This window comes from Monodon monoceros, unplaced genomic scaffold (assembly GCF_005190385.1).
Source record: "Monodon monoceros isolate NGI ecotype Baffin Bay Population unplaced genomic scaffold, NGI_Narwhal_1 Super_Scaffold_3, whole genome shotgun sequence".
Lineage (NCBI taxonomy): Eukaryota > Metazoa > Chordata > Mammalia > Artiodactyla > Monodontidae > Monodon > Monodon monoceros.
Window position 1 is genome coordinate 38,292,076 of NW_021703780.1, and position 16,256 is coordinate 38,308,331.

General features: G+C 41.5%; 1 protein-coding gene across 1 annotated transcript in view; it reads left to right on the forward strand.

Annotated features, from left to right (window-relative positions):
• Positions 1–3,348: 3,348 nt before the first annotated feature.
• Positions 3,349–16,256, forward strand: part of SRPK1 (SRSF protein kinase 1) — an 83,171-nt gene continuing 70,263 nt past the window's right edge. Inside the window, 2 exon segments of the mRNA XM_029243029.1 lie at positions 3,349–3,391; positions 3,394–3,949. Of these exon segments, the coding sequence (XP_029098862.1) occupies positions 3,349–3,391; positions 3,394–3,949 (599 nt within the window).

Below are 16,256 nucleotides of genomic sequence, written 5' to 3' on the forward strand. Positions count from 1 at the left end.
AGTTAAAATGAGCTCTTGAGGATGAACCCTAATCCAATATGGCTGATGTCCTTATGAAAAGGGGAAATTTGAACATAGGTTGAGGCACACATACAGGGAAGATGATCTGAAGAGTCATGGAGAAGGCGGTCACCTACAAGCCAAGCTAAGAGGACAAATCCTTTCCTCATAGTCCTCAGAAGGAACCAACCCTGCTGATGTCTTGGTTTCAGACTTCTAGCCTCCAGGGCTGAGACAATACATTTCTATAGTTTAAGCCACCCAGTTTGTGGTACTTTGTTAAAGCAACCCTAGCAGACTAACACAAACTCTCATTGGGTCTGGTAACACCTCCACCCCTTGTGTCTTCAGGCCTACAGGGTGGTAAAGACTCCCACTGTTGCTAGTCTTCACCATCCCTAGTTGGTTTCCCTTAATCCTGTCCACACCTCAATCTCTTTATTCAATTCTCTTCAATTATTCTGTTGACTGTGCCATGTTTACTGAGACTCAAGTCTAAAATATAATTATATCTTCCCAATATACTTCACAAAACAATCACAAAGGCAAGAGAAAGTTCTATTGGGGTTCTCCAATTATGCAGACATCTACTGGGAATCTTATTCAATATATTTTCACTTTCTTCTGTTGCCTATTTCATCTTGCAGGACATAGAGGAAGCCATGAGGGGAAGTGATACTTTGGACTTAATTCAGATCAAAATTGTGAGAGTTTGTGGTAATCAAGGCAGGGAATGGGTGTGATGAAACACGTATCCTACACTTTAGGTGCTCATATTTCAAAAATTCCAAAGAAGCATTAGGTAAGACCCTATGACAGCCTGAAAAAATAAGTTAGCTCAAAAGGAATGGGATCTTGCAGAAATTAAATTCTGACACTGCCCATGAGCAGCAAAAACATGACGACTCATGTTCTCTGAATAATCCTACTTTTAAAAGAACTTGCAGAAAAACAGTTGTGGGAGAGGCGTATGTATGTAATTGAAAATGAATACCAAAGAATGGCCACCACTTTTAAGAATAACTTCTGGAAGGGGAAAATCCAAAATAGGATAAGTCCTGTGAAAATAGGGGGGGGGGAAGTGATTTTTAAAGTTACATTTAAAGCGAGGAACACAGAAAAAGGTGTAGGCTTTAGAATACGGGAAAAAAACAAACCAGCTTATATGAACAATTATAGAAATTACAGAAAAGGTGTGAAGAACTGAAGCATGCTGGGAGACTTGGGAAAAACAGATGAAAGAAAAAGGAGAAATAGTCAATTCTGGGAACTCAGTCCAGTGAACTTGACACTGACTCTGGAAAAATTCTCAAATGAGTTGTTAAACAGATGGCTGGTGAGCTCTTAGAGAGAGAATCAACAGTCACTCAGAGATGTATTTCCTTTTTGATGGATCTGCACTAACCCATTTGCGTTTTAGCACAGCTCTCCTGTTGTCCCTCTCAGCGTTTTCTCTCCCTCATCTAGACCTTTCTCATAAACTGCACATCATTTATTCTTTGATTAGACAAATATTTGAGCACCTGGTAAGTGCTAGGCACTAATTTCCCCATTCTGGGACTTTCCCTCAGCCACCAGCTCTCTCCTGTCTTTTCTAAACCCCATGTGGTTTTCCTGAGCTGGCAGAATCCACATACTCCAGCGCTTGACTGTCTGCCCCAACTCACCTTTTGTTTTCCAGGATAGAATTGGGAGGAAACTGGGTTGCAGTTTTCCTTGGCCAACAGGTGCTGTCCTCTTTTGCAATATGCCCAGAAATGCTATCATTCGGGTTCCATGCAACAGATATTAATTAACTCAATTTCAAATTTGGCAAACCTACATTTCCAGACTCACGTTCCACTTCATCTCTTCAGTCATTACCAGCCCCAGTCCCTGCCTGTAAGTTTCCAAGCCTGTGCCTTTTTGCTCAATTGATTCTCTCATTCAGGAGCCTGACATCTCCTCCACCTCTGGAAATCCTACACATTTCCCCAGACCCAACTCAAAAGCTGCCTCCTCCCTGGCTGTACTTAATGACCTACTTTGCTCAATAAAATCCCACCCAAGCCCCATGCTTGACCTGTGCAGCACCATTGTACTTTCATCTTCCCTTCTCAATTAATTACTTGTCTGTCTTCCTCACTGGAGTCTAACTTCTTTAAGGGCAAGGGTCTGCAGGCTTCCACCCAGTCCAGGTGCAGTACTTTACAAAGGGGTCGGCAAACTAAGGCCTGAGCAAAGAATGATTGAAATAGTGGAAAAAAGATCAACAGAAGAATAATACTTCATGATACATGAAAATTACATGAAATTCAAATTTCAGGGACCATAAATAAGACTTTTTTTGAACACTGAGAGCCCCTATTTTCTATGACTGCTTTTGAGCTCTAGTGGCAGAGCTTAATAGTTGAGATCTTATGGCCCCCAAGATCTCCTGGGGTTTACTATATGGCCCTTTACAGAAAAACTTTTCTAACCCTGCTTTACAACAAGGATTTGATGACTGATCACTGTGTCAGGACACCAAGGTTCTCAGTACATATCCCCTCCGAGTTTTAGTTTATTTGTGTATTGGAAGTAATAACTGTCTTGCCTTTAAGCTGTCATGAACATCAAATGAGATAATGCACTTAGAAAAGTATAAAAATATTCTATAAAGACAACTGTGTTTATCTGTACTAAAAAGATAAAGTGGTAAAATAAGAAAACACTGTAAGCTTTTATTCTCCTGCTTCCTTCGTTTACAGTCTTCTGTTGAATTTGAAATTTTAAGAGAAAGTTTTTACTTTTTAAGTGACGATAAGGTCACAGGTTCCTTCCTTCCAGTCTTTCTTTTGTGTTGCTCCCACCTCCTTTTCTTTCTCACTTGTAATTCCCGCCCCCCCTCCATTTTCTTTATATAGTTTCTCAATTGGCCCTCACAATAACTCAGTGGAGGCACTGGGACACACCTGATTATTCCATTTTACAGACAAGGAAAACAAGGCAGATTACAGTTGGCTGCGCAGCTCTGACTCAGCACACAGGGAGCCCTCAGTACCACGCTCTTCGCCATTCCTCAGGGGCAACCGCCCGGCAAATAGAACAAAGCTGACCCTGCGAGGCTTCCAAGCTTGGTCCTCAAACACCCCTTGCGTGTATATCCTCGGCGTTATTTCCTTCACCCCTCTTCCCCCAATTCTTTACTGCCGCCCCCCCTTCTCAGGAACAGGTGGTAGGCTCCGCGCTCAACGCGCAGACGCGCGCCGTCGTGGGCGGGGCGGGAACTGGGGGGCGGGGTGTGCGCGGGCTTGGTTTTGGGCCGCGGCGGGAGCTGGAGTCACCGCCAGTGGAGTGCGCAGGCGCCAGGCAGTTACCGGTTTCGCCATGGAGCGGAAAGGTGAGCGGTGGAGCGGCCTCCGCCACGAGGGCATCGGCCGCCGGGGCAAGGCCCGGGTCAACGCCAGGAGCTTAGCCTAAGCGCCGCCGTCCGGTCCCCGGGCGTGCGGCGCCCCTCCACTGAGGTGGCGCCGCCCCTCACCCCCCGCCTCTGGGCAGCCGGTCCGCGCCCCTGAGCTCCGGCGTCCTTCCGCGCCGGCAGTCATCGCCTCTCTTGCCCCGCCAGGCCGGCCCGCCCCTTGGGGCCACTCCAGGGCCCGGCCCTCGGCAGGCGAGGCCGACCCCGGCGCGCCAGCCCCCTGACCCGGCCTGAGCCCCTTCCGGCGTGCCCCGCCTGGGCGCTGCTCAGCGCTCCGTGGGCCGCCAGCCCCCTGAGCGGCCGCCTGGCCGACGCCGCGGCGCTTGCCCCGGAGCCGCCCCTCAGGCAGGCCCCGCACCCGGGCCTCGCGCCCCTGCTGGGTCTCCACCCTCACCTTGGTGTCTTCCTTTCCTCCCCATTCGCCCTTCATCCATCCCTCTCTCCTGCAGTGCTTGCGCTCCAGGCCCGAAAGAAAAGGACCAAGGCCAAGAAGGACAAAGCCCAGAAGAAGTGAGTCTCACCCCCCAACATCCCTTTCTTTGGATTTGCCCCCGCACCTCGTCTCTGGTTTCACGCCTTGAACGTGCACCGGGTTTGGACACCCGGCGGCCGCAGCCACATGGCCTCGGGGCGGCCAAGGAGGGTCGCGCCCCGTGAACCATGTGGGCGGGAGCTTCTGTTGCTGGAGGCCAGGTCTGCGTCTTAGCAGCCCCGCTCCTTCTGGAAAGGGCTGTTGGGAGAGGACCGTAGCCCGACCGGTACCTTACCTTCCCAACTCCAGAGAGGAGGCACAAGCTTCCCGAATTTGAGCCTCCCCACGGAGCTGGTAGATCACTATCAGTTTGTGAACCCTGCTCTCTTTCCATACCTGCTTCGCAGCGTCTTAATTTGCCCCCTCCTTCTGCAGGGTAAGCGGCAGGGAATTCTTGAATGAATTTTCTGTATTTTGGTCTGCCAGCCACACGCTCCCTTTTATAGAGGAGGGCATGGAGCTTTCCCCTGGGTTAGGCAAAACTTCCTGAGCCTGCAGGCGCCTGGCCTTCCTTGCAGTCTGCAGGCAGCCCTCTGGGGTATGCAGCCAGTTTCTGTTGCTGCTTCTCTTTCCCCGGAACCTCAGGTCCTCGCACTGAATGCAGATACCTTCTGGAGTGGGCATCACAGTGGTGACGGGGAAGTTCTTTAGCCAGCGCTGTTGATGATTTTGGCTTGGTGTGTTAAGTGCCACTTGCCGGTTTTTATCAGCAGGATGCATAATCGTGGTTTAGCGCTATTGTGGGAAACACAAAAGTTGGTCAGAACGTCATAGAAACGCCCAGTAGAGGGCTTCTGCAAGTGAGGCTTAGTCTGAAGAACTTTTGTAGTCACATTTAATTGCAGAGGGCCTTGGAAATTGTCTTTTAGACACTTGTACTCAGAAAAAAAAATGCATTATTTTCATGACACTTTTCCATTTCCTTGGACCTACGTGGAGTTGTACACATCTAAGTCTTTCTGAGCTGATAAAACTCATTTCAGAGGCTTTCCTAGGTTTTCTTTCTGAATGATGATACAAGATTCGGGCATGTGTGCGTGTGTGTACGTTTGTGTATTGTTTTCGGCAGCTGCCTAATGTTTCAGGAGAGCAAACGATGACTTCTATCAATAGAGCTAAAGTGGTAGGTGACCTCACCTCTTGCTTCATTTCTATCAACTGTCTTACGAAATTTTTTATTTTCGGAAGTGCTTGGTAACCAGTGCATTTAAATGTGAGTTTATATATGTTTGTGTGTGTATTTAATTTGCCTCTTGATTATCCATGTATGGATGATTCAAAAACCAGTTTTTACTCCCAGATCGGTTTAATGGAAACAGCCAGGAGCTAACCTGGTTCTCCCGTGCAGTGGGAATTTAAATGTTACTCTGTGTGTGTGCGTGCACGAGCGTGCATGCACAGCCTTAGTTTTGTTACTCTCTGTGGAGCTGATATGAATGTGTTATAAAACCATATGTTTTCTGCTGATGTAAGGAGGTGATGATTTTATTATTCACTGTATTATTTAGATTTCATCTGTCCTGGTTTCTCCACTTGGAAATTAACCTTGATATTAGCCTGAATCAGCCTATAATTTGGGAGATAAATATGTATGGGTGATCAAATACTTTATTTTTAACACCAGATATTCAGTACTTTGGATTATCTATTTATTTATAATAAGTTTGTTCATTTATTTTTGGCTGCATTGGGTTTTTGTTGCTGTGCGTGGGGTTTCTCTAGTTGCAGCGAGTGGGGGCTACTCTTCGTTGTGGTGTACAGACTTCTCATTGCGGTGGCTTCTCTTGTTGCAGCAGAGCATGGGCTCTAGGCACGTGGGCTTTAATATTTGGCTCTCGGGCTCTAGAGCGCAGACTCAGTAGTTGTGGCGCAAGGGCTTAGTTGCTCCAAGGCATGTGGGATCTTCCCAGACCAGGGCTCTAACCTGTGTCCCCTGCATTGGCAGGCAGATTCTTAACCACTATGCCACAGGGAAGCCCCATGGATTATCTGTTTAGACCATATGCTTTATTTGTAAAGCTGAATATATGTACTTTGGATTATCTGTTACTCCTCCATTCACTACTGTGGGTAACCTAGAGTCACTTGCACAAAAGCAAGTGAGTAGTACAGATAATTAGTTATTTTACTGAATATTTCATCTTGTACAACTTGACTCCTTGAACCACCCCCATTTACTTATAGTTTCAGAGGTGCTTAATTTTTTATTTTGTCTTCAATTAATAGTTTTTCTTGATAATATTACTTTTGTTTTTGGTTTCTCCAGCCTCCTTTTAAGTACTTGAAATGTCTAATTAACTTGGTTAGAGTACTGTGTCAGAAGTTCAAGCCCCACCTGTCTCAGGTAACTTGACTTTATTCCTTGACTCTTGACTGCACTGCTGACTTCTAGTCATTTTGCAAAGGCAAGCTGCTAGTTACCAGGAGATTAGTCAGGGAGAAAGTCTGAGGGAGAAGGGTGCGATGGTTTGGTCTTTGGAGTGAGTCAGATCTGGTTTGAATTCTGATTTTACTGTGTTTTAGCAATCTGACCTTGGATTACTTAGTTAAGGAAACAGTCTTATATGTTATGACTGGTAGCTCAGTCATAATGAAAACTCATCAGGACTTGAAGTTTAAAAAAAACAAACATTTAAATGAAAAATTTTAGAAATTATGGATGTACAACAGTAAATAACATCCTAGTAATTTAGTCATGGTGTGGAACAGGTGGAAAGGATTTTCAGTCCCCTGATTTTGTAGATCTTAAAACTAGAATCTACATACTTTAAATAATATTCCCATGGAGGTGAACCAGTTTGTAGCAGTGTCAAAACTGGAATCCAGGGCTCCTGCCTTCCAGCTCAGTGCTCTTTAGGATTTGTTTCCTTTGGGTTCTTTTACTGTGCTGAAAGATCTGACTTTGGGGATTTTTAGTTGTCTTTAGTAGTTTTATTTGAAGAATTCCTTCTCCATTTCAGTTTTTCCGACACTGTACTCTTATTTACTATCATTAACTAGTTGGTGATAATCTCTATTTTACCTTACAGATAAGGCAATTGAGATTTGCCAGATTACTCCCCTAGAAAATTTAAAGCTAGGTTTCTAACCCAGATCTGACATACCCCAAAGCCCTGGACACTAACCATTGCTATCTCCAAGTGACAGTTCCTTTTGGTGTATCTGAGGACAAATAAGAATAGAGGCTGAGTGAACAGAGGCTTGTGAATAAGGGACCTCAGGATGCATGTGTGTTTAGGTACACTTTCATGGCCCATTGGGTATGTCTCTTAAAGGGTACAACGTTATATCTCCCTTTGAGCATTCAGTTTTCAATGTGTATATCAAGAGCTTCATCTGTTTGTCATAGGTTTTTATAATTTAAGACAATTTATGTATGCTTTTTTTTTTTAAGATGATTTATTTATTTTATTTATTTTTGGCTGCATTGGGTCTTAGTTGCAGGATGTGGGATCTTCGTTGAGGTGTGCGGGCTTCTCTCTAATTGTGGCGCACAGGCTCCAGGGTGGGTGGGCTCTGTAGTCTGTGGCATGCAGGCTCTCTAGTTGAGGCACGTGAGCTCAGTAGTTGTGGCATGCGGGCTTAGTTGCCCCCTGGCATGTGGGATCTTAGTTCCCTGACCGGGGATTGAACCCTCATCCCCTGCATTGTTAGGTGGATTCTCTACCACTGGACCACCAGGGAAGTCCCTTTGTCTGCTTTCAAGATTGTTTCTATGGAATATAATTCCAGAATGGATTTCATATCTAATAATTTTACTAAAATAAAGGGATTGAGAAGTGGGAAATGGGGGTACAGTTTTAAATAGGGTGATGGAGGACACATTGATAAGGTGACACTTGAAGGAGGTAAATGAAGGGCTGCTCTAGCCAGAATATTAGGAGTGGGAATATTCTTCTAGCTCCTGCTTAGCCACCAGAACTGGACAGTATTACTTGAAAAAGCTTCCCAAAGACGGTAACCTATAAGGTATCTTGTTTTGATTTCTTTTATTACTAAAGGTTGACCATTTGGAGGATATATTTATTGACCTGCTACTATCTTTTGTCCATTTTTATGTTGGATTGTTGATCATTTTCTTGATATTAAGAGCTATTTATTAAGAATATACCTTTTGGGGCTTCCCTGGTGGCGCAGTGGTTGAGAGTCCGCCTGCTGAGGCAGGGGACACGGGTTCGTGCCCTGGTCCAGGAAGATCCCACATGCCACGGAGTGGCTGGGCCCGTGAGCCATGGCTGCTGAGCCTGTGCGTCCGGAGCCTGTGCTGCGCAATGGGAGAGGCCACTCTGCGCAGTGAGAGGCCTGTGTACCGCAAAAAAAAAAAAAAAAAAAAAAAAGAATATACCTTTTGTTATGTGACAGATTTGTACTTCTCAGCTTGTTAGCCTTTCAAATTACATTTATAGTGTGTTTTTGACATAAATTAATTTTTTTTATGTGGCTAATCTGTTTCTTCGCTTTTTACCTTTGAAATTTTTGATGTCAACTTTCCTATCTTTAAAAAAAGTTGCATTTTTAACTTTGTGTGTTTCCATTAAAGTATGTACTTTCAAAATTATGTACTGCTAGAATTGCATTTTAGAATTGCTCTTAGAAATATTTTCTTGTCTTCTTTTCTTTCTCAGTAAGTTTATGTACGTTAGTAAATTTTATTTGCATTAGTGTTTCTTCTACAGTGAGGCCCAGAGGCTTGCCAGTTTACCGTGTTTCTTTAGATTACTACTTGAAACCAGCAACTTGTTGAAGTGCTAAAAGTGGTGGGTGTTTAGGAACTCCTATATTAAAAGTGAAAAAAACAGTTCACAGAAAGATAGACAAGTTGAAAAGGCAGAGGGGCTATGTACCAGATGAAGGAACAAGATAAAACCCCAGGAAAAACAAGTAAATGAAGTGGAGATAGGCAACCTTCCAGAAAAAGAATTCAGAATAATGATAGTGAAGATGATCCAGGACCTTGGAAAAAGAATGGAGGCAAAGATCAAGAAGATGCAAGAAATGTTTAACAAAGACCTAGAAGAATTAAAGAACGAACAAACAGAGATGAACAGTACAATAACTGAAATGAAAAATACACTAGAAGGAATCAGTAGCAGAATAACTGAGGCAGAAGAACGGATAAGTGACCTGGAAGACAGAATGGTGGAATTCACTGCTGTGGAACAGAATAAAGAAAAAAGAATGAAAAGGAATGAAGATAGCCTAAGAGACCTCTGGGACAACGTTAAATGCAACAACATTCGCATTATAGGGGTCCCAGAAGGAGAAGAGAGAGAGAAAGGACCCGAGAAAACATTTGAAGAGATTATAGTTGAAAACTTCCCTAACATGGGAAAGGAGATAGCCACCCAAGTCCAGGAAGTGCAGCAAGTCCCATACAGGATTAACCCAAGGAGAAACGTGCCGAGACACATAGTAATCAAATTGGCAAAAATTAAAGACAAAGAAAAATTATTGAAAGCAGCAAGGGAAAAATGACAAATAACATACAAGGGAACTCCCATGAGATTAACAGCTGATTTCTCAGCAGAAACTCTGCAAGCCAGAAGGGAGTGGCGTGATATTCTTAAAGTGATGAAAGGGAAGAACCTACAACCAACATTACTCTACCCGGCAAGGATCTCATTCAGATTCGATGGAGAAATCAAAAGCTTTACAGAGAAGCAAAAGCTAACAGAATTCAGCACCACCAAACCAGCTCTACAACAAATGCTAAAGGAACTTCTCTAAGTGGGAAACACAAGAGAAGAAAAGGACCTACAAAAACAAACCCAAAACAATTAAGAAGATGGTCACGGGAACATACACATCAATAATTACCTTAAATGTGAATGGATTAAATGCTCCAACCAAAGACATAGGCTTGCTGAATGGATACAAAAACAAGACCCATATATATGCTGTCTACAAGAGACCCACTTCAGACCTAGGGACAGATTCGGACTGAAAGTGAGGGGATGGAAAAAGATATTCCATGTAGATGGAAATGAAAAGAAAGCTGGAGTAGCAATACTCATATCAGGTAAAATAGACTTTCAGGTAAAGAATGTTACAAGAGACAAGGAAGGACACTACATAATGATCAAGGGATGAATCCAAGAAGAAGATACAACAAGTATAAATATATATGCACCCAACACAGGTGCACCTGAATACGTAAGGCAACTGCTAACAGCTATAAAAGAGGAAATCAACAGTAACACAATAATAGTGGGGAACTTTAACACCTCACTTACACCAGTGGACAGATCGTCCAAACAGAAAATTAATGAGAAAACACAAGCTTTAAATGATACAATAGACCACATAGATTTAATTGATATTTATAGGACATTCCATCCAAAAACAGCAGATTACACTTTCTTCGCAAGTGCACATGGAACATTCTCCAGGACAGATCACATCTTGGGTCACAAATCAAGCCTCAGTAAATTTAAGAAAATTTAAATCAAGCATCTTTTCTGACCACAACGCTATGAGATTAGAAATCGATTACAGGGAAAAAAATGTAAAAAACACAAACACATGGAGGCTAAACAATATGTTACTAAATAACCAAAAGATCACTGTGAAGAAATCAAAGAGGAAATCAGAAAATACCTAGAGACAAATGACAATGAAAACACAACGATCCAAAACCTATGGGATGCAGCAAAAGCAGTTATAAGAGGGAAGTTTATAGTAATACAAGCATACGTCAAGAAACAAGAAAAATCTCAAAGAATGTAACCTTACACCTAAAGGAACTAGAGAAAGAAGAAAAAACAAAAGCCAAAGTTAGCAGAAGGAAAGAAATCATAAAGATCAGAGTAGAAACAAAGAAAACAGTAGCAAAGATCAATAAAACTAAAAGCTGGTTCTTTAAGAAGATAAACAAAATTGGTAAACCATTAGCCAGACTCATCAAGAAAAAAGAGGGAGAGGGCTCAAATCAATAAAATTAGAAATGAAAAAGGAGAAGTTACAACATACACCACAGAAATACAAAGCATCCTGAGAGACTGCTAGAAGCAACTGTGCCAATAAAATGGACAACATGGAAGAAATGGATAAATTCTCAGAAAGGTAAAATCTTCCAAGACTGAACCAGGAAGAAATAGAAGATATAAGCAGACCAATCACAAGTAACGAAATTGAAACTGTGATTAAAAATCTTCCAGCAAACAAAAGTCCAGGACCAGATGGCTTCACAGGTGAATTCTATCAAACATATAGGGAAGAGCTAACACCCATCCTTCTCAAACTCTTCCAAAAAATTGCAGAGGAAAGAACCCTACCAAACTCATTCTATGAGGCCCTGATACCAAAACGAGACAAAGATACAACAAAAAAAGAAAATTACAGACCAATATCACTGATCAATATAGATGCAAAAATCCTCAACAAAATACTAGCAAACAGAATCCAACAACACGTTAAAAGGATCATACACCATGATCAAATGGGATTTATCCCAGGGATGCAAGGATTCTTCAATATACGCAAATCAATCAGTGTGGTACATCATATTAACAAATTGAAGAAAACCCATATGATCATCTCAATAGATGCAGAAAAAGCTTTTGACAAAATTCAACACCCATTTATGATAAAAACTCTCCAGAAAGTGGGCATAGAGGGAATCTACCTCAAGATAATAAAGGCCATATATGACAAAACCACAGCAAACATCATTCTCAATGGTGAAAAACTGAGAGCATTTCCTCTAAGATCAGGAACAAGACAAGGATGTCCATTCTCGCCACTATTATTCAACATAGTTTTGGAAGTCCTAGTGACGGCAATCAGAGAAGAAAAAGAAATAAAGGGAATCCAAATCGGAAAAGAGAAGATAAAACTGTCACTGTTGGAAGATGACATGATACTATACATAGAGAATCCTAAAGATGCCACCAGAAAACTACTAGAGCCAATCAATGAATTTGGTAAAGTTGCAGGATACAAAATTAATGCACAGAAGTCTCTTGCGTTCCTGTACATTAATGATGAAAAATCTGAAAGAGAAATTAAGGAAACTCTCCCATTTACCATTGCAACAAAAAGAATAAAATACCTAGGAATAAACCTACCTAGGGAGACAAAAGACCTGTACGCAGAAAACTATAAGACACTGATGAAAGAAATTAAGGATGATACCAACAGGTGGAGAGATATACCATGTTCTTGGATTGGAAGAATCAATATTGTGAAAATGACTCTACTACCCAAAGCAATCTATAGATTCAATGAAATCCCTATCAAATTACCAGTGGCATTTTTTTATCGAACTAGAACAAAAAATCTTAAAATTCGTATGGAGACACAAAAGACCCCGACTAGCCAAAGCAGTCTTGAGGGAAAAAAATGGAGCTGGATGAATCAGACTCCCTGACTTCAGACTATACTACAAAGCTACAGTAATCAAGACAATATGGTACTGGCACAAAAAACAGAAATATAGATCAATGGAACAAGATAGAAAGCCCAGAGATAAACCCACGCACCTATGGTCAACTAATCTATGACAAAGGAGGCAAGCATATACAATGGAGAAAAGACAGTGTCTTCAATAAGTGGTGCTGGAAAAACTGGGCAGCTACATGTAAAAGAATGAAATTAGAACACTCCCTAACACCATACACAAAAATAAACTGAAAATGGATTAGAGACCTAAATGTAAGGCTGGACACTATAAAACTCTTAGAGGAAAACATAGGAAGAACACTCTCTGACATAAATCACAGCAAGATCTTTTTTGATCCACCTCCTAGAGTAATGGAAATAAAAACAAAAATAAACAAATGGGATCTAATGAAACTTAAAAGCTTTTGTAAAGCAAAGGAAACTACAAACAAGATGAAAAGACAACCCTCAGAATGGGCGAAAATATTTGCAAACAAATCAACGGACAAAGGATTAGTCTCCAAAATATATGAACAGCTCATGCAGCTCAATATTAAAAAAACAACCCAATCCAAAAATGGGCAGAAGACCTAAATAGACATTTCTCCAAAGGAGACATACAGATGGCCAAGAAGCACATGAAAAGCTGCTCAACATCACTAATTATTAGAAGAATACAAATCAAAACTACAGTGAGGTATCACCTCAAAGCAGTTAGAATGGGCATCATCAAAAAATCTACAAACAACAAATGCAGGAGAGGGTGTGGAGAAAAGGGAACCCTCTTGCAGTGTTGGTAGAAATGTAAATTGATACAGTTACTATGGAGAACAGTATGGAGGTTCCTTAAAAAACTAAAAATAGAATTACCATATGACCCAGCAATCCCACTACTGGGCATATACCCAGAGAAAACCATAATTCAGAAAGGCACATGCACCCCAATATTCATTGCAGCTAACTGTTTACAATAGGCAGGTCATGAAAGCAACCTCTATGCCCACTGACAGAGGAATGGATAAAGAAGATGTGGTACATATATACAATGGAATATTAGCCATAAAAAGGAATGAAATTGGGTCATGTATAGAGACGTGGATGAACCTAGAGACTGTCATACAGAGTGAAGTAAGTCAGAAAGAGAAAAAGAAATATCGTATGTTAACGTATATATGTGGAATGTAGAAAAATGGTACAGATGAACTGGTTTGCAGGGCAGAAATTGAGACACAGATGTAGAGAACAAACGTATGGACACCATGGGGGGAAGGCAGCAGGGGGTGGGGGTGGGAGTGTGACGAATTGGGAGATTGGGATTGACATATAGACACTAATATGTATAAAATGGATAACTAGTAAGAACCTGCTGTATTAAAAAAAGTTTTTTTTTTCTTAAAAATGAAAAGACAGGCTGGTCAACTAAAATCTATTTTTACTCAAGTTTTTAGACCTGGTAGGATAACTGCAGCAAGCTTTTTTGTTTTTTACCCACCTTAGATAGACTTTTGCCTGGTGTTCCCCAGGTCCTGTCTACCACTAATGCTGGTTTGGGGACTAAGTTCATTTTTATATTGGCTGAAGCATTTTAATGGTTCTCTCACTGTAACTGAATTAATCCCAAGCAAATAAGAAAATTCAGAAAGCTAGGAGTTTTTTTTTTTAAGTCTTCATTTCCAGGTACAATGCAAGTAATAATTTAGTTAAAGAGAAATAGATATCTAAATATATTTATAATCTTACAGTTTTTTCATCGAATTTAAGATGCTGTTTTTTAATTCACCATTTTATGTACTACTAAGAAAAAAATACTACCAATTAACCTTATACACCATTTACTGTAAGATGTGTCTTGATTTCAGAGATGTAAAATGGTGGGAGACATTTTCATGTTTGAGTTTGTGAAATGCAGTAATTCCAAGATTGTGCAGAATTGACAGCATGATTTTTTTTTGCGGTACGGGGACCTCTCACTGTTGTGGCCTCTCCCGTTGCGGAGCACAGGCTCCGGACGCACAGGCTTAGTGGCCATGGCTCACGGGCCCAGCCGCTCCGCAGCATGTGGGATCTTCCCGGACCGGGGCACGAACCTGTGTCCCCTGCATCAGCAGGCGGACTCTCAACCACTGCGCCACCAGGGAAGCCCGTGATTGTCTTTTTAAAAGCTTTGTTGTGGAAATTTTCAAATATGTATGAAATGAGAGAAAATGGCAAAATAAACTTGCATATATCCACCTTAACTTCCAACAGTTATCAGCTATGGCTGATGTTGTTTCATCTATTGATACATCTTCTCCTACTCCCCTCCATCTTATTTTAAAGCAAACCCTAGACATTATCATTTTGTAAGATAGGGACTCTTAATTTTTAAAAATATAACTACAGTACTATTATGACACCTAAAATTTTTTAACACAAGTTGATATCAAATATCCAACTTTGCCATTGTTTTAAAAGTCTCTCTAGCCTTTTTATCTATAAGTTCTGCATAGTTTTTGTTTTTTCTTTCTTTGCAAACTTTAAAAAATTAATTTATTTCTTTTTGGCTGCGTTGGGTCTTCATTGCTGTGTGGGGGCTTTCTGTCGTTGCGGCGAACGGGGGCTAATCTTCCTTGCGGTGCGCAGGCCTCTCATTGCGGCGGCTTCTCTTGCTGTGGAGAACGGGCTTCAGTAGTTGTGGCACGTGGACTCAGTAGCTGTGACTCACGGGCTGTAGAGCTCAGGCTCAGAAGTTGTGGCGCATGGGCTTAGTTGCTCTGTGGCATATGGGATCTTCCCAGACCAGGGATCGAACCCATGTCCCCTGCATTGGCAGGCGGATTCTTAACAACTGTGCCACCAGGGAAGTCCCTGCAAATTTTTTGCTAGACAGCTTCATTGGTGGTGTTGTATACTTCTATCAGATGGCACCTACTGTTTGGTTGACTCTTTATTTGTGATGTTAGTGGCCTTTGATTATTGCCTAGATCCCTGATTTTATTTGGGGTTGCAAAATGGTAGTATTCTATTATTCTTTAATTTATTAATTGTAATACTCGTGTAAACAGAAACTTTATCTCTTCTGTTTGCTTATCTAGGGAGAGACTTCATGTGTATGACAGACTGGATAAATACTTTATACTTTCCAGTTTTAAAAATAATGAGCTGGGTTCCTAGCATCCTCCAAAATGACCAATAAGATTTATTTGATTATGAACACACAGATTTAAACATATTTGTGGTTCAGTCCATTGTAGTTTTGTTTTTGTTTTGTACAGCTTTATGGAGGTATAGTTTACATACCATAAAATTCACCTGTTTAAAGTGTACAATTGAGTGATTTTCAGTATGTTCACAGAGTCGTGCAACCTTCACCATGATCTAGTAGGTTTGAAATATATCCATCACCTCAGAAAGAAACGCTGTACCCGTTTGCAGTCAGTCCTCATTACCCCCCATGCTACCCGACCTCCAGCCATAGGCAACCACCAATCTACTTTCTGTCTCTATGGATTTGCTTAGGCTGGATATTTCATATAAATGGAATTGTACAATATGTGGTCTTTTGTGACTGGCTTCTTTTACTTAGCATGTTTTTAATGCTCATGCATTTTGTAGCATGTATAGTTATTTTTATTGATTGTCCTATCCTTGGCCAGTTGGAGTCCCTTCATGATGGCCCTTGAGTCATTTGTCTCAGCCTGAGACATCTTTGATAGCTTTTTGCTATCTGGTGTGAGTTTGTCCAGACTTGTACATTTTCTGCCCCAGTCAAAGAAATAGACCTTTCTCTAAGAAGGCTTTTAGTGGGAAATGACATTTGGAGATCACAATCTGGGCACTTAAGGTGCTTATTTCTACTGAGTTAGTCATTGTTTCTAGGCCTTTTTTGTGGTTAATTAGGAAATAAGTTGAAGTTGTGTTTTTTCT